The sequence below is a fragment of the Lepeophtheirus salmonis genome, chromosome 8, assembly GCF_016086655.4.
Source record: "Lepeophtheirus salmonis chromosome 8, UVic_Lsal_1.4, whole genome shotgun sequence".
In the NCBI taxonomy this organism is placed as follows: Eukaryota; Metazoa; Arthropoda; class Copepoda; order Siphonostomatoida; family Caligidae; genus Lepeophtheirus; species Lepeophtheirus salmonis.
In genome coordinates, this window is record NC_052138.2 from 7,326,569 (window position 1) to 7,351,049 (window position 24,481).

Here is a 24,481-nt window from a genome sequence, read left to right on the forward strand (position 1 = left end):
CTCCGTTTCTTTTATTTTTACATACCAACATGACATGTTAAGGCTAGATACGATATTTTTTTTTTTTTTTTTTTCAAAATGTTCCTTTCCTTTTTGTAGGTCAAGTTGGCTATGAGTAGATAAAAAAGCTCGTCGTGTAGATTTTTGATATACAATTTATGTTGTAATTGTGATGAATTGTTAAGTATTCTAAGGGTCAATTCAAATTGTCTACAGTTGTATCCCTTGTAAATAAATAGAATAAATGTCTAGTATTACTGGGTAAAATGAAAAGATTGGATCAATTAATAGCTGTTAGAGTTGATTAAAATAAGACGTAATAGGAGTTCAAACGTACAAATTACAACTTTTACTGGTAACATATATGTGAATAATACATATTTACTGTAGAACCTTTGAACTCCGCCCCAAGTGTGTCGGCAAAGGATGCAGGAGTTGAGAGACAAATCAATAGAAATAACTGAAAATGAATTAATTCCATGCTTTACAACGATAAAGTTTTTACTCCAATGTTACTTTTATATGCAAAAAAAATCAGAGAAATATTATCAGAGTGAAATAATAATATAGTTTAAATAAGACCAGGGAGGTTACTAACATTCATTATTTTGGGTGGGGGGAGGATGTTTTAACACCAAAAATTATAATATAAACACCGCAATATAAATAGGTTTATTATATATAATGGTGTAAATCCGGTGTGTTTATAAGCTGGCCCATTAATTTGTCATTGGTAATATAAAGAAGGAATTTTCTTTTCCTTAGCAGTTGTCATTATTATTTAATTCCTGAGTATCCTGAGTTCCTGAGTTTAAGACCTGGACCAAATCTGATTGTTTTTGTCTATTGAATTTTTGGTTCTAATTCCACTTTTTCATCCCCAACGACCATTTTTCCCCTTGCCTTACAAACTTTTAAACATTATCAACAAAGTTCGACCCTCTTCACTCTTGTACAGGCAATGATGATGTTTTTACCGTACCGTAATTTGTAAAGCATCATTTTGAAATAGTCACAGACAATTATACTCGATAATGAGCTTGAAGTTTCTATCTCATCACCCTTTTTGTACATCAATCTTTTACGACTCCGATAAATCATTTTTCTATGCTTAAGAAAAACTTTGACCTCATTCCGTCAGTGGCTCATGACGTTTGAGGTAGTTAATATACATTTTGATGAGAATTGATTTTCTTTTCAATTTCAGGCAATCAGATTGACGAGGGATTGATTTGGCGTCAAAATAATTACCATGTAAAATAAGAGGTTGAAAAATTTTGAACAACCGTGTATATATTTCTCATCAACCACAATCCCTCGCTCCTTCCCTAGATAGGGAACGAAAAGCTCTAGGCTTGCATAATAAGAATATTATAGCATATAATACTAGAAACCTGTAAGTGAATGCTCAAGCCCCCTCTACAAATGGGTTATAGAATAGAGAAATCACTACAAGTGCATAACATCCCTTCAAAGGGTTATTTGTTATATTTTTATTACAAAAAAAAACTCACATTCATTAGATTCAAATAGCTTAAAATCAAATCACCCTTATTAAATTCATAAATGACAGTTTTTATAAAAGTATTTAATTCAAATATCAAACCAATCAGAGACCTCTTTTTGGGATATAAAAAAAAAATATATATTATTACACATATATAATCTTGCAGACACCTCTGATATGATTTACATCATAAAGCACTATATACAGTCCACTGGTGACTCGTTTTCTCCTATATTCATACATTCAGATAGACAGAAAGACAAACATTGCTGCATCGACCTTCTCTCGAAAAAGTACTGGGAACTATTAATTTAAATTGCTTGCGCTGAAGGGATTGAAAAATGTTTTTTTTTTCTAGGTCGGCAGTACTGTTTTTCATTATGATGCCAGGTTTGAGAGTTACCTGTTGACCAGTTTGCTTGCAACATCTGGATAAGTCATTCCACCTCGCTAGTTCTCCAAGATTTTTACAATGAATGAAAATATTGAACAAAGAGTTTGCCTTAAATTTTGTGTTACGAACAAAATTTCATGTGCAGACGCGTTGAAAATATTAGAAAAAGCTTTTGGTGAATCAGTTTTATCAAAAATCCGTGCATATGAGAGGTACAAAGCGTTTAAGGAGAGCCGTGAGATCGTCGAAGACATGCCGCTCAAAAGTCAAGGTGTTGCTCATTGTTTTCTTTGATATCTGCGGCCTAGCGCATCATGAATTCATTACAAAGGGACAAACAGTCAATAAGAAGTACTATTTGGGCGTACTAACTCGTTTGCATGAGAAAATCTGTCAAAAACGGACCTAATTATGTCAGAACATCTCGTGAATTTTACACGATGATAACGCCCCATCGCAGAGAGCCACGATAGTGAGCAAATTCAAAGCCAAACACTCAATAAATACCATCGATCAACCACCATTTTCATCTGATTTAGCTCTGTGTGACTTTTCTTGGTTCTCCAAACTCATATAATCGCCTCTCCGTAGAACCTGTTTTGAGTCTATTGAATCCATAAAACACAATTCGCGGAAGGATCTAAATACCATGTAAAAAAGTACTTATAAAAAATGTTTCGAGGACTGGAAAGAACGTTATAATGTTGTATTGCATCCAATGGAGATTACATTGAAGGCGACAAAATAAATTTTAATGATTAAATGTGAAATCTTTGTTTTATTTAAAAATTCCCGGTACTTTTTTGACAGAATGTATATGGATAAACACAAAAGAAGAAAGAGAAAAGGAATCAATCCTTTGCCTTTCTAATCCCTATACATAGTTTTTCCCTTACACAGATCCCTCGTATGATAACTAATAATACTTTTTTGTTATTTTTGGCGTCAAGACGAATAGATTCAAGGAGTTTAAAAGTATATCATTGGATAGCTGAAAGTATGAGTTTTATTCTTGAAATATTGTCGTGGCCTTATTTCAAATTGACAACGATATAGTTTTGGGTGAAGCTCTTTTTTTATAGTTATTAAAGTTCATACTTTCAGCTATCCAATAAGATACTTTCAAACCTTTTGAATTTATTCTTCTTGAAGCTATGAGTCTCTGAATTAAAAGCACCTATTTTCCCCTCTAAACAAAGATAACTCGAGCTAAAAGTATGATACAGACATTTTAAAAATGGTTTTAGAATTTTTTAACATTCGCCTATAAAATATATAAGCATAATTTATCACTATCTTAAAACAGCTTTGAACCTTATAAATAGCGAAAAATAATAAAAAAATGAATGGCCTTTTTATGAAGGCCACGAGGCTTTAAGAGAGAAAATAAGGCCATATTTAAAATCAAGGGATCAAACTCTATGAAATTGAGCATAAACTGTTTTTGTATCATTTTTCCTGTGTGTTATTAGTGTTATCATCAATGATGTGAATCCGGTGTGTTTTTTAGATCGCCCGTCAATTTGTAATTGGTAGTATAAAGAATGAATTTTCTTTTCCTTAACAGTTATCATTATTATTTAATTCCTTTCCTAAATAGATTCAATCATATTCAAAACCTGTTTAAATGTTCGTGGGTGCTCATAAAAGACGGAGCGTAACCGAAGTTATAATTGTAAGTCCTTGTTAGACTCATAGTAGAATTGGGGATCGTCATTGGAGTAATTGTAGCAAATGTCCTTGTTTATTTCCTTTTTCCCTTCCTCTCTTGTCATAGCTGATTGTAGCTGATCTAATGAAACCACATGAGTAGTAGTATTTATCTCTTCCAAAACATTCTTCAAATTGTTAGGGTAACCATGTTGTTTTTCGTTTGTTTTGTTTTTAACATGCCCATTCCACGCTGGATTTTCAACTTTGGTTATCATTATTTTACACGTTATCAGGTGATGAGCACACTTTTATATACAGATAAAAAAACACATATAAAATAAATGAGTATAGATAAAAGCAAAGATTTCCCCTTTTTCTTTCTGAAATCCGATAAATTGGCCATAGAGCCCTATTGTTTGTCAACACAATAAATCCATCATTTTAAAGGAGTCCAGCCTCTATCCTCACTACTTCTGAATAAGTTGAGATTTCAGGTGGTGGAGCTCCTAGGCTCTAATATGTAAATGTATATTTGATAAAGACATACGTTTATTTACCCAGTATTTTTTAATTAATTTTCAACGTGATACCTACAGGCTACATATTAAATAAATAAAGCTTATTAATATGTCATCCGTGATTCATAGAATCAAATATATACATATGTATGAACCACCTATATATGTATATCTTACTTAGTTTCCATGTTTGCGCCCGTATGAATAGTAATTGTGTATGTATTTAATTTAGTTTGAGATATGTAGGGCAGACTGTGGTAAGTAGAGTAGGTTTTTACATACACATTCACAGAGCTTTTAATCTTTTTTTTTAATTTTTTTCACAAAAATTCACTAATAAAACATGAATTGACGAATTTGTCAAGCCTTTTAAAATCTATATGACCATAAACATTTTCACATTATATAATACCCCCATACTCATGCAGAGACGTCCGCTGGATTATATATATATATTTTTTTTTTAATTTCAAAATTAATTTTTTGGAAAAAAATTTCAAAAATTTACATCGGTTAACAAAAAATTTAATTTTTTGAAAAAAAAATTACAAAATTAAATACCAGATATTAAATTGCTTGAAAATTATTTCCAAAATCAACAGTTGTTCAGAAAAAACTAAATTTTTTGGAAAAAAAATTCACATATTAAATTTTCTAGTAAAAAGCAAAAATTACTTAATTTTGAGGGTGGGTACACTTACCCCATGACTGAGGCAAGTTGATCACTAGTGATGTAAATCCTGTTAATTTTTTAGCCAACTATTTTTTTTTAATTTTTTCATTGGTAAAATGAAGAATGAATTTTCTTTTTTCTTTTTACCAAGAGAAAATGGATATAGTATTCTAAAATGTATTTCAATTCCATATAAACAAGACCACATAAAAAAGTACCTTGCCTAAAGTTCACTGATTTTACTTCCAACTGATATGTTCAGTCACTTTTGAATAATTTGTTAACAGAGAGAAGCCGGCCAAAGGAATTAAAACCATTTGATAATATTATGGATGGACACCTCTCTGGAGGTAGACAAAAGCAAGTAAAAAAAGAGTGATCATTAGAGCAGTTTGATAATCAATGGGTTACAGGTAATGTGGAAAAGTTGTACAAAAATTACCTATACCAAACTGTTTTGTTCTATGAGGTCGTCTTTCGGCCGCACAACTAAATCAAATTATTACAAAAAAAAACAAAAAACTCTTTATTTAGGGAATATAGAAAGTAAGAAGACATTTTGAGTTATTTTGCCAAAAATATTTTTGATAGACATTTTAATAACCTATAAAAAGTATTGAAAAAATTTGCTTTCTAAAATTGTCTTATTGGGCAAAAAAAGAGAAAGGAAAAATTGTTGCTCCGCGTATTGCGCGCATCCTTTTTTTACAATTTCAGAATAGGAAGATCAAATTTTTCTTATGGCATTCTCCATTTTTGCTCCATTGGGTATCTTTAAAAAAAAAACTTTTTCAAACTTTTTTATAGGTCAGATCATCGCTAATTCATGTAAAATAAAGATTAATGCTGTATTTAATCTTTACTGAGGAAGTAAATAACTTTGATCTCTATTTTGAATTAAATTACTACCTAAAGATGACATAGTAGGAAAATGAAATTTTGCATTGAATATTTCTTTAACAAATCCCGACTTTTCCGAACTACCTGTAATCCAAATTCGAAAAAAAGTTGAAAAACAAACCGGCCTAGTGATAAATCTACGCAAACTACTCCAGTCTCCCCTATAATGTATATAACTATCATGGGAACTCTGATGCTCTCAAACCCTACTTAATCTCAACCCAATTGTATATCAAAGTATACTTTGATATATGCTTATTACTTAACGCTTATTAATGTATTTGCAAACATGTTTATCATCACACCATGATACTTTTTCACTTCCATGGATGGGTCCTTCCTTATCACCCCTCTTAACTCATTTTATGTTCCTTGTTAGACTGTACCATGATCCAGTCATTATGAAATTTTAAATGAAAGACAGCATTTTCTCTATATTTAGCTATGTATAAGATTTTTTAAATAAATAAAATTCGGTCAATTAATCCCGTACGTTATTTCAAAAGATTGTTAAGAATAAAAAACAAATGTATAACTAATGTATCCTAAATTTGTCAAGCTATTGTATTCATGAAATTTAAAATGTATAAAATGAGTTAATTGAAATTGGATGATTCTTATTTTTTTTAAATGTATCCACCTGTATATTATATTAAATGTATTATCATGATTTTTTTTTAAATATGTTATGAACTTCAAATAACATAACAATATATACCCATGAAAAAAAAATTTTAATGATAAGTCCATCTTTTATTTTTGTCAAAAAATTGCCAGATCAAAATTCGCGAAGAAAATTGCAAAAACCTATTTTTCACTAATTTTAGAAAAAGTAGTGAATAGCATTTATTGGTATTGTTTAAAGGAAAGAGAAGATTTTTTTCAAAATTGCAAAAGCAAAAAAATTATGTTGACTAATTTTGTCAAAAAACTAACACTCGATAACTGGGTCTTTTTTGCAAATATTGCAAAAGTTATGTAATAAAATGTTCCGGAAATTTAATTTTTTTAAAGTATAGTTTGTAATTTTATGTCCAAAATGCATTGTTTTATGGCATTTCGTCATAAAACTTGAAAATTGATTTTTGATGAAGAAAAAAGAACAAAAATTCAAAAAATAGTCAGAAAATGACATATTTTTCAGTTAAAGATCCATTTTTATGTGCCAAATTTATATGCAAACGAATTTCCAAATAAAATCTCTTGAAACTATTTAATCTACACTTCCAATATCCCATTGTAAACCCAATTTTTTCACCTAAAAACAAATATCAATTTTCACAGACTTCTTTTCCATAACTTTTTGATTTTGAATTCATAAAACGTCCTATTCATATAGTTTTTTTTGAGACGGCAGATGTATAATTTAGCCCCTTATCTAGTCATCTTAAGCTCCATTTTCTTTCTTTTATTTTTTATGTTTTTGATATAAAATAAGTACCCTTAGCCTCACCAGGTTCAAAAGAAGCACCCATGCAAAATGTCAGCATCCTAGGGCCAACTGTGTGAGTACCCATAAAGGAAACACACTCACAAATTATATAATCTTTTCTATTCTTACCCCTCGGAGCATATGCGACGACACAGCCGCCCCAAGGTCACGGAAACTCCAATTTAATGTAGCAACTCGTGCGTATAGCATATACCCCAGAAGTTAAAGTATATTTCATATGAAAATGCAATCGTCACAAATAAAATAAAATCCCAAAGGGAACACTTTTATAAAAGACTTAAAATAAAATCCCAAGGGAACACTTTTATAAAAAGACTTAAAACAAACACCACTTCCAAACCAAACCATAAACTAAAAATGAATTAAACATAATTTCTTAACAATGAAAATAAGATCCTCTCTTAAAGTAAAAGTCAACACACATAAATTCTATTATATAAAGGAATAATTTAAATAGGGAAAATTATTCAGGAATGAATTCACGAGGAATCGATTTTACCTTTTTAAGGACCGACAAGTTGGACTGGACTGTGAGGGATGGGACTGGAGTGGACCGCGGTTCTACATAAGGACCCCCACAACACTAGTAGAAACTGACATCTCAAATTTAGGGGCATTTTATTTGTAGTAATTCTGGTACTATGTCGCTTTTAATTCGAATTAAAAAAATATTCCATTTTAGTTAATACATTGGTTCAATTTTAAATTTAAAGAATCAGTCAACAAAAAGAAGAAATATTAATACATTTGTATTTTGCACTTTACAACCATCATAAACATATTGTGCAGTGGTTCTCAAAAAAAGGAGACACTGTAGAAGAGTACTTGATATTTTGAATGAATATTTTATAAGGGGTACATAACTAAGGGGCGTCCTCAAGAGGTTGACTGGAGGAGATGTAGCCCCCCCCCCCCAAATTAAGGAATTTTCATTTTTCCCTAGAAAATGTAACCTTTTAATTTTTTTTTTTTCAAAAAATTTAATATTAAAAGTTTAACTTAATTTCCTGTGAATAGCCATAGATTTTTTTATTTTTTTTTTTTAAATAGCTATGGATTTTTGAAATTTGTTTTCGAAAAAGTTTAATATTTTGATTTTTTTTTTTTTTTTAATTTTAACTTAATGTTTTCTGTGAAAAAAAATATGGTTTTTTAAGTATTTGTTTCCAAATAATTTAATTTTTGGAGAATACATAAGGATTTTTGATTTTTTTATTTCAAAAAATTTAATTTCTGAATTTTTTTTTTTGAAAAAGTGTAATTTTTGGATTTCTTTTAAAAAAAATTCCAATAACCAAAGTATATTCAGTGAAGCTAAAAATGTTTTGTGCTGGTAAGGGGTTACTTGGGTTAAATAAATATTTCACAAGTGGTACACCACTAAAAAAAGGTTGAGAATCCCTGACATAGAGGACAATGAATTTAATAGGTACTTTCTATGATTGAAGTACTTACTCTTTACATTTGATAATAAAATAGCAATTATTTTGTTTATGTTGAAACTCCTACTAAATTAATTATATTCGGTTGACAAATAAAGGAAATGTGAATTATTCAAGAACGTTGAATTGTTGTCTTCGTATGGCACAATTTCTTAATATTTAACCCCAATGCGCTCTCTTAATATCAACATCTCAGAAATTTTACTTGTCTACATTATATTAGACTGACCCAAATACAGAGAAAATGCTCCCCTCTCTTCAAAATTATATTGTGACGGAATTTTGAAGCAGTCTAATTGACGTACCTCAATGTCAGTTATCACGTGTCCCTTCTGCTCACAAACCTACTCCAACATGGATACAATTGTTATTCGCAAATAGCGTACTTCTCCTCTACTTCTCTCCTTGACTCAGTTCAATATAGGCCCTTCTCTGTGATAGATTACTAACTAAATAAATAAATAGAGTCTCTGAAAAATATATGTAATATAAGTATCTGTAAATGCATCTGTGAGCCCTCATCATCAAAATGGCACAGTTTGAATCAAAAAAACAAATTGTGTTTCTTTTCATAGGTGCATTTGTTTTGAGTGTCATTACTATTGCGTTCATCAATGCAGAGGCGAAACGGCGATTTGGAGCTGATCAAAGGGGTAATTGTCTGACTACTACCAATACCAACCCAAGTGGTATTGATATTCTCCATTCTTTTAGAGGACAACAATGAAAAGGATCCATCGTACTTATCTCGATTCAAGGAAAGGATTCGGGGCCAGCTTCTGACTTGGCTTCAACCAGATGAGAAGGCTAACTATGTGCAGAAACGAAAGTTACTCTCCTTTGATGAGAAACCATATTTGGGCCCCCCAATGAGTGGATTTTCAGATGAAGCAGATTATAGTGAAAAAAAACATGCAGATTATAATAGGATATTAAAGCTCCAATCTGAGATTATCAAACGTCTTGGAGGAGATAAGAAGTTGATCTTTGATATACTCGGGGCTTTTTGTAGCTGGTTTGTACATACATACTTGGGGGCCTGTCTCAACTTTCATAGGGAGCCCCTTTTCTTCAGATTTACAAAATTTGCCGTTCCTTCTTTTTTTTTTATTCATCGATTTGGATTTTTTTGTATAAGTAAAATATTAATTTTGTAGTTCAATTTCTTAGGGGTCATGACCCCCTTGTCAGGCCACCAATACATACATACTTTTTATCCGTTGGTGTATTGCATAACCAATTTTGCTTCTTCAATCTACTTAGTAAAAATGAAGAAAAAGGGAACTCAGAAATCCAGGATCAAATGAAAAAACCAGATGCAGAAATCCAGGATCAAATGAAAAAACCAGATGCGGCAATCCGGACACAGGAGTCGACTGATTCAAACTATACAGAACTCAATAGAAATTCTACACTGGATTTTTTCAAAAAGGTGTTGACGAATCTGGACTATTCTGAAAAAATAATCAAGTCATTTGATTACTGTGCAGTCCAGGGTAAGAAAATATTTTCTAAAAAATACTAATAACTTATTGACAAAGCTGAAAAATTGTTTATTCAATCAAACCTTTTTGAGAATACCAAGTCTTGTTGTATAGTATACGTACCCGGGAGCGTCTGAAGGATTATTTTTTGGGACGGGATGGTTTTTGTATATTTTTTTGAAAAATCCAAACATTAAAACTTGTAGAAAAAAATTCAAAAATACAGATCTATTCACAAGAAAATTGAAATGTAAAACTTTGTTGGGGAAAAAAATTGAAAAATTAAACTTTGAATATGAAATTTTTTCGAAAAAAGTTTCAAAAATATACAATTATTCTTATAAAATTAAATTTTTTGATACAAATTTCAAATATTCAATATTTTAGGAAAAAATTTCAAATATTAAATATTTAAAAAAAATTAAATATTTAAAAAAATTAAAATCCAAAGCTATGTACAAAAAAATTTCAGAATTCACAGCGGATAAAAAAAAATCAAAATTAAATATTTGGAAAAAAATTACAAAAATCTTAAGCTATTTTCTAAAAAAAAATCCAAAATCCCCAGTTAACCATAAAGCATTACAAAAATTATAATTTTCATGAATTAAATTTTTTGAAATAAAATTTCAAATATTAAATTTTTCGGGAAAACAATTTATAATAGCTATTTAGAGAAAATTAAATTCTTTGAACAAAAATTTGAAAAACTTAAATTTTGTAAAAAATTATCTGAAGAATATATATTTTTTTATATATTTGAGAGGGGGCTACACCCCCTACAGGCCATCCCCGGCGGACGCCCCTGGTATAAAGGTAGATGTCTAAAATTGAACGTCTGTAGATATTTCAATTTTTGCAAGTAGCTTGTTGATGTACAAACATGGAGCATAGACATAGAACATTCATGGCGCGTCAACTGAAAAACATTATTGAACAAAAATTTACAAATAATTAAATGTTATATATCTTTTTTTTCATCATTATAGTAAATAATGTATTTTTTGGCTTTAATTAGCTTTTGGTTATTTTGGAATTGGTAATCTGAAGAAGAAATTACCTTTTCGTCTGCAGTTGCCATTATTATTTAACTCCTGAGTAGTCAACTTCCTTCCCTACTACATTCAATTATTTTCAAATCCTGATTAAACATTGACGTCTTTTGAAAAAAAACTTTGATTAAATTTTTTGGGGAAAAATTTCAAAAATTAAACTTGAAATATATAAATTTTTGGGGAAAAAATTTCAAAAATTACACTTTTGTAAAAAAAACCTAAAATTATATTTCAAGTACTAAATTTTTGGAGAAAAAATTTATAATAAAAAGAATAAATACCTTTTTGGAGCAGGTCTACACCCCCTCCAGGCTGCGGACGCCCCTAACTTATAATTATAAGTCCTTATTGGGCTCAAAGTAGAATTGAAGATCGACATCCGAGTAGTTATTCCCCATATCATTGTTTATTTCCTTCTCCCTCTAATCCTTTGTCACAGCTGATTGTAGCTGATCTTATGAAAAATCACAACAGCTAAGTAGCTATCCTCCAAAACATTCCTCAAATTGTCAGTGTGGCCATCTTGATTTTCGGATTCGTTTATTTTTTACATGTCCAAAATAAAGACGCTATTCGGCACTATCAATATTTCATCAAATCGGTCAATTATGGGCTTTGTAGTCCAATTTGGAGTAAGCAGAGATACCCAAAAAATATTGTTAACTATAGTTTAAAATCTCCTTTTGATTTATGTGAGTTAATTTGTTCCCAATCAAATCAATTAATTTCTCAATCTTTTATTGGTACAATGAATTTTTGCTATTTATGTGTAATTTGCGACTTCTAAAAAGGATTAATCATGTATATAAATTGACGATAATTCAAAATATGAAATTCAGATTCAATTTTGACAAAAATCATTCATATTTGATTTTATCTAAATGCACAACATATCTAACTACACTATAAAACAAATGATATTATTTCAATAAATGGCACACTAGTTTATATTTAGTACGCACAAATTGTATAAGTTCATTGACACATTGACAATTATGATTGATATATAAATCAATTGATATTGTAAATCGTAAGAATTTTTGGTATGTGTAAAAAAACCAAATTAGCCCTGACAATTAGAAGAATGTTTGAGACGAAAGGAGCTTAGACAGGGGCGTCTGCAGGGAGAGGGCTTGAGGGACTGTAGCCCCCTTCCAAAAAAAGGATTTTTTTATTCTCACTAAAAAAAATTTAAAAAAAATTTCCAAAAAATTTCAAATTTTTTTTTTGTGTAAAGAACATGATTTTTCAAATTTATGTTCCAAAAATTTAATATTTATTTTAATTTTTCAATTTTTTTGAGAAAAGCTATGGATTTTTGAAATTTTTAGAGTATTCAGATTAGAGCCATTTTTTGACGTAAAATAACTGTAAAGCTGAAAATTAAAGGTAATAACAATTGATGAAAAGCATTCCGGCATTCGAAAGATAAATCATGCATTAAGTTGTTTTAAATACAGCTCCTACAAAATGGGTCCAATCATATAAAAATAAAGTCAAATGGCGATCGTTATTATTTTTTTTTTTTTAATTACTATATATATATAGCTAAAACTAAAATATAATTCTAGTATTAAAACTCTTTGGGATTTTCTATCCCAAAAAAGTCGATTTTCATTGATTTTTTCGGCTTAATTTGTAACTTTCTTATTAGAAGTTTTAATAAATACGGAATAAAAATGGTTGGTGAAAAGTTCCGGAATGAAATGTTAATAAGTCGATTAAGTCAAAAATAATCTAATTCATTTTTTTGATTTCTGAAAAAAAAATCCAAGCAGAAATTTAAAAGTTAAAATGAAAAACTTACTTCTACTACGACTTAAATGAATGTTTTAGCCAGTGGGTAAAAAATACAACCAAACAGGGTCTTTTATTTTCTAAAGTTGTTATCATTACTCATTAATTATTTTGGAGATAAGTATAAATTGTAACCACGAAAGTGTGTATGATCAGGAATGGCGGAGAGTCACTCTGAGGATTTGATGGGGAGCTATAATGGTCAGTCTTATTTATTCGCTCCATTCCAGTCTTAGGACCGGTCCTTAAGACCGTCAGTCCTCCGGACTGTTAATAATAGAAATGATTAAAAAAATAATAAATAGAGTTGATTTACGTCATCAAAGACACAACTATCTATGTTTTTAGGAATGATCTTATGAACTGAACTAGAACCAGACCAAAAATGAACTGAACAGACTACAGTCTTCAGTCCTAAATAAGGACGACTCAAAACTAAGTATAAGTCCCTGTTGAGAATGAAAAATGTAGAAATTCCTCCATATTTCCTTCATCTCAGAGCTGTTTGTAGTTAATCTAATAAATGAAACATCATCTGAGCTTAGTTACTATTCTCTAAACATTCTTCAAATCAGTCATGGTTACTATGTTAATTTTTGGTTTATATATAAATATAAAAGGTTTTTCATTAAAAGCACTTCAACTTTTTTTTCAAATAAAACTCAAACGGTTAAAGTTGTTGCCAAATTTACTTTTTCAGCACAACTTATAAACATATACATTTATATAAGAAAATTGATTTCTTTTGCGTTACCACCCCGAGTAAGTTTACAGAAGCCCAATCGCTGAACCCAATTTTTCACAACTTTGTCCAATAAATATATATTGGAGCATTATATTTCAGCAACTTTATATTTCATATTTTCTCTGAGCTCTTTTAACATCGCCGGCTTATAAGTGTAGACAAATAACTTCATATGATCCCAAAGAAAATAATCTAAAGGCGTTTAATTGCAAGGTTGAGACGGCCGATCAACTGGCCCATTTCTCGAAATAACGCGCTTACTAAAATTGGCTGTTAGAAACCACAAATTTGACAAGTCTATACCTTGCAATTGAGGGAGGAAAAAAATAAATTATCATTGTACGATAGCAATTTTCGTTTATAGTAACGTGGCAATTATTATCATCAACGAAAAAATACGACTCAATGATCCACCCAGCATGAACTAAACAGTATTTTTTTTCGGGATTCAATAATGTCTTGTGAAGCACTTGTGGATTGCTGCCTTACTAATAATCCATATTGTGCTATTAAAGTTGCAACAATTGAACAGTTCTTTTGATAATAAATTTGGATTATTTGTAGTCGCTGATTTAGTTTATATCACTCCATGATTAAATATATGCTAATGAAGTTTCTAAAACTCAAAGAAAGAAAATAAATATGGAGTCGTTTTTTCACCAACGGAAAAAAATTTGATTCATCCCTAATGAAAAACCCTTAATATGGCGTAAATGCATAAGATTTACGACCCTAGTTAGAAGAGCGAGTCCCTAATGGAATCAAACCTGTGGACACCCCTGATTCCTGTCTATGTCCTTTCTTCAGGGACTTCCACAGGATTATATATCCTTTTTTTTTTGGGTGGGGAGGCTTCGTTTATGGATTTTTTTTTTAAATCCAAAAATTAACATTTTGTGGTAAAAAAATTCAAAAATTAAATTTAAAATTTTAACTTATTGGTAAAAAAAAATCAAATATTAAATTCTTGGAAAAAAAAAAATTCACAGTTATTTACAAAATAAATTCAAAGATTCACAGTTATTTACAAAAAAATTCAAAAATTAAATTTCAAATATAAAATTTTTTTGTAAAAAAGTTCAAATATAAAATTTTTTTATAAAAAAGTTCAAATATAAAATTTTTTGGCAAAAATTTCAAAAAACAATAGCTATTTACAGGGAATTACACTTTTTGGAAAAAATAATTGAAAAATTTAATTAAATTTCGAATATTAAATTTTTTGAAAAATAAATTCAAATATTAGATTTTCTATTAAAAAGAAAAAATCCTTAATTTGGGGGAAATTTCCTCCCTGCGGCGCCCCTGAAGCTTCTCTTTTTCAAAAAATGATATCAATGTTCAGAGTTACCAAGTTAATAATAATTTTTCAACGATTGATATATCTATTCTTACGAAAATAGGATTAATTTATGTCGTGGTGGCAATCATTCTAACGAGTCTTCTGAATTATACCCTTGTCTTTTGTTGTTATTTTTGGTGCCTTAGGGGGCGAGGATCAAAGTTTGGGATGTAAGGAACTCTCTTATTGAGAAGAAATTCATTTTGATCACTTTTTATTATTCAGGTATACTTTTAATAAAAAATATTCCAGAAAAAAGAAAAAAGATAAAATGGACTACATGGATCATGACTTTACGGAAACGGAAAATTTCCTACCTCCATTGGAAGAGAAGAAAGAAGAAGGAGGACCGGCATGACAATCAATCTCCTTCAGCGTTGTTGATGTCTTCATACAAGTTCAATAATGATAGTAATAAAAGTAGAAAATCCCGAGTTACATTTTTACAATTTATAATATATTTATTCGCTAAAAAGGAGAGCCTCAAAAGAGAAATTGAAAAATATATCATCAACTGTTGCCTTTTATTTATTTATTCAAGCTTTTCAATTTCAATATTACATACGTACAATATACATAAATAAAAAAGCTACGAGCCTCCAATTGTATCAGTTGAACATCAAATATCAGAAATATTATTTCAACATACTCGTGTTTTATATCAAGTTATCTCAAATATAATTTAACCTATTGTACTACTTAACATAATTATCTGATTCAAATTTAATATTTATAATTGTTGTGGCACAATAACACATTGTAAACTCCATCACCTAACATATTCCTACTTGGCAGCTTTTAATGGTAACGGAACTTTTCTTTTATATTCATTTCATAAAAACCTTTGTAGTCACGCTCGATCCACAACTAACTTTTTTATACATTCATTACCTAACCAAAAGGAAAGGAAACATTTGGAAAAACATTCCGTAGTTAGACTTCTGTATTTTTGTTATTTTCAACTGTTTATCATATTAACTTTTTAGATAGTATCGTAGATGAATAAATATTACTTTATAATGGACATTGTATACAATTTACATTGATTTGAAGTCCTTGAATGATATAAATTAGTTTAAAAATAAAAATCCATGTAAGACCCTTTTGGAGTATACGTAGGGTCACCTATTTTAGATCATACAGTTAAAAGAGAACTCATAAAAAGTTAATTCAAACAGCTGAAAGGAACATTCATCATGTATTTTTGTGTATATATAAATGCTAGTTATGATTATTAATGTTGTGTAGGCCCATATTTAGGACTGAAGACTGCAATCTACTTTACTTTAGTCTCGGTTCAGTGCAGTTCAGTCCTAACACTTTTTAAGTTCGGTCCTTGATGACGTCACTCATCTTTATTTCTTCTTTTAAAATCAGTTCTTATTTCAAGAACAGATTCTAAGGCTAGTCTGAACCGAATTAATAAGGACTGACACAACACTAGTTGTGATTATACAATGTACACGTGAAAATCTTCATACAATAAATCAGAGAGTACTATAGAGATGGAGAGTGTACTCTTTTTTACATGTTTTTTTATTATTTTCAAATATAATTCCCATTTGAATCATTTGTAGAATTTAGTTAGAATTTAAAAACAGTTAAGATTTGCAATATAAATAGTTTTCGAATTCTAAGAATGATTCAATTCATTCGATACCCCAACCCCTGAGTCAATAAAAATAAAAACACAATACATCATTGTAATTATAAGACTCCACACCCATTTAATAACTAGTGAAGTGTAACTCAATCATCAAAAATAGTTATCATTGCAAACATTCGATGATACTTTGTAAGTGTAGTAGTAAATAAAAGGACACCTTGACAGAGCTGGATTTATCATAATGAATGAAGGGGCTGAAACCCTAGAGCCCCACGCTGTTCTTACTACAAAAAGTGTTTTATAGGTACAGTTTCTCCACAACATCCATAGAGGAATTGGTGAAAACATCCAGTATTCTTATCCCCCTATACTATGGGGAACCTGAACGCCGTTGATCCGGCCCTGGAGCTTGGAGTTGATGCAGAAAGAACTTGACATAATAATTAAAATCTTACCCCTCTCCTTCAATTATTATCGAATCACCTCAAGTGAAAACTTCAGGAGACTTTTAATAACTAAATAAAAAGAAAAACAACGTGGATCTACTAAATGAGTAAATAAAAAAACAGTGCGTTCTCCATCTCTATAGTACTCCCCGGATAAATATGGAATGTTTTCATGTGATGTTGATCAGCGCGTCCGATACTTTGATAGAACTATATACTGGTAAAGCCGTTCCGTCTCACTTCGTGATTACCAAGTCAATGGAACCTCAAAGTCAAGTAGTGTTGTCCAGGAGAAAAGGATATTTTTCTTTCATTGGATGAAACTACAGATCCACGACAGCGATCCATGACTGTAGTATTAATTGGCCCTCTGTATGGTCATTTTATAGGTCGACCTTATTTAATTAATTTAGAGGACGTTAAAGGAGCCGACAGTAAAAAGATTACAAATGTTGCAATTAAAAGTATTAAAAATGATTTGGACTCCGATTTCAAATGCGAAAGACTGAAGGTTTTCATTACAGATGGAGCTCTTCCACATTGATTAAAATAAGCCGAAAACCTTAGGAAAAATTTGCCTTGGTGAAACATAGAGCTTGTCCTGCTCATGGTTTAAATTGGATAGCTAAGCTCTGTTCTGATCAATTCCCAAATACCAACACTTTAATCTCTGAAGTTAAGAAAATTTTAAAGAATGCTGGTGATGGCAAATGGAGATTTACTGCTTCATGCCAAATTCTCTTACCTCCAGCACCTATTCGCACACGATAGGGAACTTGGCTTAAAGCATTAGAATGCAACGCCAAACACTTAAATTTAATCAAAGAATTTATTAACAGTTTGGAAGAAAATAGTGACGCAATCCAAAAAGCGAAAGATGTTTTGAATGAGTTTCTTTTCTCGGAAATATTGATGATAAAAGAGAATTTGAATCAGATTCAATTAACAATTAAAACATTAGAAGGGAGAATACAATTTCTTACAAGTGTTACAATTGTTGAAAATCTATGTAATGATATCAAACTTGAACCGTTCAAAACTAAATGTATGGAGGTGATTGAGAAGAACAAGGGATACATCAAACTGAGAGAATGGGCACCAGAATAAATTAATAGCGATAGTGAGTTATTTAAGTACAAAAACAATCCTATAGTAAACAGCGACGCCGAGAGGGTTTATAGTATGATGAGAAATATAAGCGGGGCCAAAAGGTCTCGTCTCACAGAGGGTCACGTCAGGGATGTGATGATTATAAAATGGAACAGTGCCTTTGTAGAAATTGGAAATTTGTAATAAATTATACTATTAATCTAAAAGATAATAATAATAATCTAAATATTTACTTATTAATTATATTTTTTTTTTTATTCCAGGAAAAATTTGACTTTAACAAAGTCTTATTTTTTAATGGCTTTAATGTATAAACAATAACTAAAATAAGTTACAAATATTATTTACAAAATTAAAATAAAGATATTAATAGTTTTCTTTTTCAGGATTTATGGAACTAATATTTTTATTGTATGTAGATTTCCGATTGATGAAAATGCCAAATTCCATTTGACGATCATCAAACACCTGGTGGCACTAAACGTTATTGGTAAATTAATATTCATAATTATACTGAAATCCATCTCGATGTCACAGTATACAATACGATGTTTTTTGTATCTTAAAAACTCACAAGTGCAACTATAATTAAAAATATATATCAAAATATTACACTTGCTTCGTTCAAAACTAAATGTCTGGAGTTGATAGTTGAAAACAAAGAATACATCAAACTGAAATCAGAAAAATAACCCTCATAGTTGCTCATTTTTGCAAATATTGCAAAGATTATGCAATAAAAAATTACGGAAATTGAAAATAATCTATTGAAGTGTTGGAGTTCAAAATTTTCTGTCCAAAATATATCGTTTTGTGGCATTTATTCATAAAAACTTTAATTGACGTTTGAGATAAGGAATTAAAAAAATTGAAAAAAATTTCAAAAATAACAGATATTTCAGTTGAAAAAATTCTTTATGTACCCTATTTATTTGCAAACGAATCTCCAGAAAAAATTTTACAAGCTTTATTTCCTTTACGAATCTAATATTTCCGTGGAAGTTCATTTTTTTTTTCTTTTACACCTGAAAAAAAAACGAAATTACAATTTTTGGCAATTTATTTTTTTCCCCATAACTTTTTTAATTTTGAATAAATTTAGAAAACGGTGTAATTTTTATATATGTTTCTTGAGATTCCAGTGACTTTTTGATTAACAACTATCTAGTCTTTTTGAGCTCCAAAAAACAGCTTTGTGTTTTGAGTATAAAATGAGCTTATATTATCCTAAACAAAAATTGAAACACTTCTCAGCCTGAATATGTTCAAAAGAGGCATCCATGCAAAATTTCAGCCTCCTATGTTCAACGGCGTGGGCATGCATGCCACACACAGACACTAACTCTATTTTATATATATATATATTCACAAATAATATGAATAATTTATCGTCTTTTATTTTGTATAGAGGGAAAAAAGCAATATCTTAACACGAAGAAATTAGTTAATCCGGGAGGTTAAGAGAGTGATTAATGACTATGTATTAAGTGGAGAAAGGAAATTGTAGGCGGGAATTTATTAATATTCAATAGTATCTCTCTCTCCTTCACCTCGCGCTCTACAAAGGCCCCATCCTTACACTGTATTAATTTATTCAGATGGTGTTAAATTGTGGAGTTTTTTTTAAATTTATTATATCACTATGAATCTATTATATAGTTTTTATTTCTCCCTCTCCCATCCCCTCATATTAAAAAGAAATTGTCTAATTGTTATTATTATTAATTTATTTTTGAAGAGGGAACATAAAAGTATTGAGTAACTACGGATGAGTGTGAGTATGAAAAACAGAGAGTAACTCAAAGGATTTCTGAGAGACTTATTTTCTTTATTACTAACTGGGTTTTTTATGTCTCTTTAATTGACCAGATTTGATATGCACTGATTAAGTATCAGTAAACATTTTAGTATTACAATTTCTCCATCTGACCTAGAAATTGACTTTGAAGTCCATATTCTACATAACGTATATTTCCTTATCTAAACATAACCTACGTGCATGCAGTTCACGAGAATAATTTATCAAGAGAACGTTGTCCATTGAGCTACGTCGTTCTATCTAAGGCAAATTTTTCCTTTTTGTCAACGTTTAATAACTCCGCAGAATCCCATGTACAACAGCTGTCTTATAATAAGCGAAAAGTCATTATGGCATCCCCAAATCATCAACAAGTATTTTTTTTTTAACTATCGATTTCCAACTTTCCTTATTAGTGTTCTGAACATTGATTGGTTGAAGTCAGATAAGCTGTTGTTTTTATAAACAATTGGATGGAGAAAAGTCTCTCAATTGTAGAGAATTGGCTAACTAATCGTATAATTTCAAGCTTTCTCTTTTTGGAGAAGAGAAGTTTGAGATATACAATAAGTCCTATTTAAAACTGTTTAGATGTAAAAACCTTATTTGATTAAAGCTTATAATTAGTAATGAAAATCATGAGTATTTTGGTATATTAAAAAATAAAGCAAAAAAACTGAAAATCAACATGGTAAACCACGACGAATTTGAAGAATGCTTTGGAGGAGAGCAGCTTAGCTGTCACGAATTTTCCTGAGATCAACTACAATCAGCTGTGACAAGGGAGAGAAGTAAATAAAAATAAATAAGAACATTGGGCGGAATTTCTTTGATGCTGATCCTCAATTCTACTCGGAGTCCAACAAGACAGGAGCGTCTGCAAGATTATATATATATATATATAAATCCCCAAATCCCCCCTTTTCCCTGATAACCTTTTTTTCCCCTTAAAAAAATTTAATCATTGAAAGACCTCTTTTTTATAAAAGAAATCATTTTTTTTAATAACCTTTTATTTGGAAAACAAATCCTTTAATTGATTTTTTTTTTATTTTTTTGTTTTTATATTTCTTCTTTTTTTATATTTTGGGGGGGTACATCCCCCCCCCCACACGGACACCTTTGAAAGACTTACAATTACAACTCTGCAACAAACCCTCAAGGTTACTCCCGTATTTTATCAGCAAACACGAAGGTTCAATCAGTTTTTGAATGTAGTAGGAAATTAAGTTCACTACTCTTGAGTTAAATAATAATGACAACAGCTTAGTAAAAGAAAAATCATTCCTTAAATTACCAATTCCAAAAACAAAACAAAAAACGAGACACATCACTATTTAAAACACCATAGAAGTTTCTGGGGGGGGCTACATATAGCCTAAGGGCCTAAATTCGCCCAACCCTGATTTATTTAGAAAGCCAACATTCTATTTGAATCATCCTGATTTATTATTAAATCAATCAATTTGCGGGGGGTGCGTTAAATCAAGTTCAATTTTAGCCTTAACTTTTTGGATGCAATCTACACATTTTAAGCACTCTAGAAAAATAATTTTCATTAGTGTCGCACGCGAGATTTCTTCATTTAATTTTGGCTAATATCCAAAAACTATTGAGGATTCTTGCTTTAAGGCCATTGAGCTACCTCTTAATATTCATAAAAATGCTTCAAAGTTTGTCAATCGTTGTTTTTTTAATAAACCTCCAAATATTTTTTTGTAACAAAAAATGAAATAATTGATACCCTAACGTATATTGTACATATTTACCAATTTTTTAGTGATACTGATACTTTAATATTGTTCCATATTTCTCAAGTGTAGATCATTACAGAGACTACAAATATGTAGTTAAAGACATATTAGTTATTTTCGACCCAAACTATAATTCTGTAACTTTACTTTGAGGTCTTATAGGATTATAACTTGTATATATTCTCATCCAGGCACTTATTAGAGTCATGGCAGATGTATCATACAACAATTAATATAAGATTTATTAATTGTTCGATATAATTAATAGTTGTAGTAAAAAGAATTTTTTTTTATTTATAATATTATTTTTTTTAGACAAAATTAGTAAATATTAAATTTTCTAGTAAAAAGCAAAAATTCCTTCTGTGGACACCCCTGTGATGTGTTTGAATTAAGAAAACGCCTTTTTCAAAGTTGTGTTAATTAAAATATTTAATACGTAATAAAAATAGAAAATTTATAAGAAAAAACAATCTATTTTTCCAAATGGTATCCCCTCATCATTAACAACTACTTTGTGTTTTGGTCAGTTGTCATATTTCTACTTTTGTCTACTTTCTCCTTATTAGGTGTCTTAACGCTGAAATATTGTATTCGAATTAGATGTTATTAGGGTGTGAACAATTTTCTACTATACGATGAAAAATATTCCCAAATTTGGTCAAAATAGAGTTTTAACAAATTAAAAGAATATATATTCTCTGCAAGTGATAGTCTGTAGCTTTCTTTTTTAACTAGTTGTTCAAAAATAATCGTGCATGCTGCGAAAATTTTTCACATTGTCTCTATGTCAGTGGTTCTCGATCTTTTTTGAGCTCGACCCTTAAAATATGCGGCTAAAATATTCGACCCTTACACTTCTCATTGAGAGATGAGTATACAATTTGTTATGCATTTCATGCAAAAAGTTGGATTATATTGCTTAAAAATAAAGATTTTAATTCTACATATATTGAAAAGTATACGCAAAAAATGAGGAATACAACGAAAAAACAATCGAATATATACCGTATTGCAAATTCGAAAACAGAATAACTATTATACTTTGTCATTAAATGTACTATTTTTTTTCCTGCTTTTATCCTAATATTTTAAATATTGAAAGTACAGATAATTTAAAATCTCAATTATTTGAGCATGTACGTATATAAGTATTAGATGAAGACATTTTGCAAAACTAAAATGGAACTATTCTGATCATATGAAAATGATGAGAAAATCAGTACATATAGCAAATCATCAAGAAATTTATTGAAATAAGAAGATAAAACTAAGAAATACTTAGAACTTAGACACTTCTTGATCATTAGCAAGTCTTCATTGAGATTTTAAATTATATGTACTTTCAATATTTAAAATATTAGGATAATTTTAATATTTAAAATATACCTAATAGTAATTAATAATTATTTTATTTGAATTCGAGCGAAGCGCGGTATTAATTATATTTATGTTATGATTTTATTTATCATGGGGCATGACGTCATTATGAGGACATTGGAATCGTAACCAATATCAGATAATGTTACACATTTGCTTGTTCACCCCCCTAAAAAAATGGGATGAATCAAAAAATACCAAATCGAACGAAAGCCCTTGGAGATCCTTATTTTTTAAATAGCTATTTTTTTAAATAAAAGATGAAATATTCCTCTATAATATGAGCTATGTTACTCCTTATCACTATTAATGATGAATAAGTTATAATGGTCTCAAGAAGAGTATCGTTTTTCATCATTTTTCAGCCTAAAAATGGAAATATGTCGAATTCAGAAGAGAATAGAAAATTTAAAAAAAAACACTTTTATAATCATAAAAGACCTTTCTTTTTACATCAGTATTATTCATCATACTTCAATTTGGTGATTGTCTTAATGATGGAAAATGTCTTTCAACAATAATAGTCTCGAATTATTATAATATTATAACTAAGAACAGTTTTAGATTTTGCGCTCAAAGATAAATTTTATTCTAGGTTTAACTTCATTGGTGGTAATTTTGACCCTCTAATTGTTCCCCTGTGTTATCATTCAGGGAGTTGCATTATTTTGCCACAAGATGGTGGCACTCTCTGTCACTCTTTATATTCACTAAATAAAAAAGGCTCATGCATGTCCCATCGTAATTTTAGTTAATCCCCCCCCCCTCTTTTTCAAGAAAGAAAGGTTGAGAGATGTGATAAAGATTCATATGTGTTTACAGGGATTAAACAAGATTATGAATGGAAAAACAGAAAAATATATTTCTCCATGACATACATAAGGTGCCACAACTCTAATCGCATAAAATAGCACCTAAACGCGTTTAAGATTTTTTTAAAGTTGATAATCTGAGGAGTGTATTATTTTCCAAAGCTGTGACCATACTTATTTCATTCTTAAAGAGAGCACATTTAAGTATAAAGTAATCAACAAATCTATAAACCAAGTGCTAATAAGGGATTTTACACTTATACCGAATTACACTTATATCCAGGATGTCAATTGAGAGCATTCTGTACCTTAAAAAAGAAACCGAAAATAAACATGGTAACCCTGACAATTAGAAGAATATTTTAAAGTAGAGCAGTTTAGCTTTCATGAAGTTTCAATAGATCAGCTACAAGCAGCTGTGACGGGGGTGAAATAAACAAGGACATAGGAAAGAATTACTCCGATGTTGACCCCAATTATACTCTTAGTCCAACAAGGACCTAGACTTATAACTCTGTAACAAATCCTCAAAGTTACTTTCTCTCTTTTAAGAGGACACAAAATCCTATAGCTTGTATGTATGTAGTAGAAAAGTAAGTTCACTCCTCGGGA

The 24,481-nt window shown here is 29.9% G+C and overlaps 1 protein-coding gene across 2 annotated transcripts; it reads left to right on the forward strand.

Moving 5' to 3' along the window:
• Nucleotides 1-8,947: 8,947 nt before the first annotated feature.
• On the forward strand, nt 8,948-15,671 carry LOC121123172 (uncharacterized). 2 transcript variants are annotated; one of them, XM_040718296.2, is made up of 5 exons: nt 8,948-9,193; nt 9,255-9,555; nt 9,804-10,036; nt 15,025-15,133; nt 15,216-15,671. In XM_040718296.2, the coding sequence occupies exons 1-5, from the start codon at nt 9,070-9,072 to the stop codon at nt 15,319-15,321; spliced, it is 873 nt and encodes a 290-aa protein (XP_040574230.1). In that variant the 5' UTR covers nt 8,948-9,069; the 3' UTR covers nt 15,322-15,671. The 2 variants fall into 2 exon arrangements, with proteins under 2 accessions (XP_040574230.1, XP_040574229.1); XM_040718295.2 differs by having other exon boundaries at nt 8,949-9,193; nt 15,189-15,671.
• Nucleotides 15,672-24,481: the final 8,810 nt, after the last annotated feature.

What these genes read in the sequence shown, in the direction of transcription:
- LOC121123172 (XM_040718295.2), top strand. Translation starts at nt 9,070, where the DNA reads ATGGCACAGTTTGAATCAAAAAAACAAATTGTGTTTCTTTTCATAGGT. An exon ending in TGATTACTGTGCAGTCCAGG is followed by an intron (nt 10,037 to 15,024) that starts GTAAGAAAATAT and finishes TTACGAAAATAG; the next exon opens with GATTAATTTATGTCGTGGTG. An exon ending in CGAGGATCAAAGTTTGGGAT is followed by an intron (nt 15,134 to 15,188) that starts GTAAGGAACTCT and finishes TTTATTATTCAG; the next exon opens with GTATACTTTTAATAAAAAAT.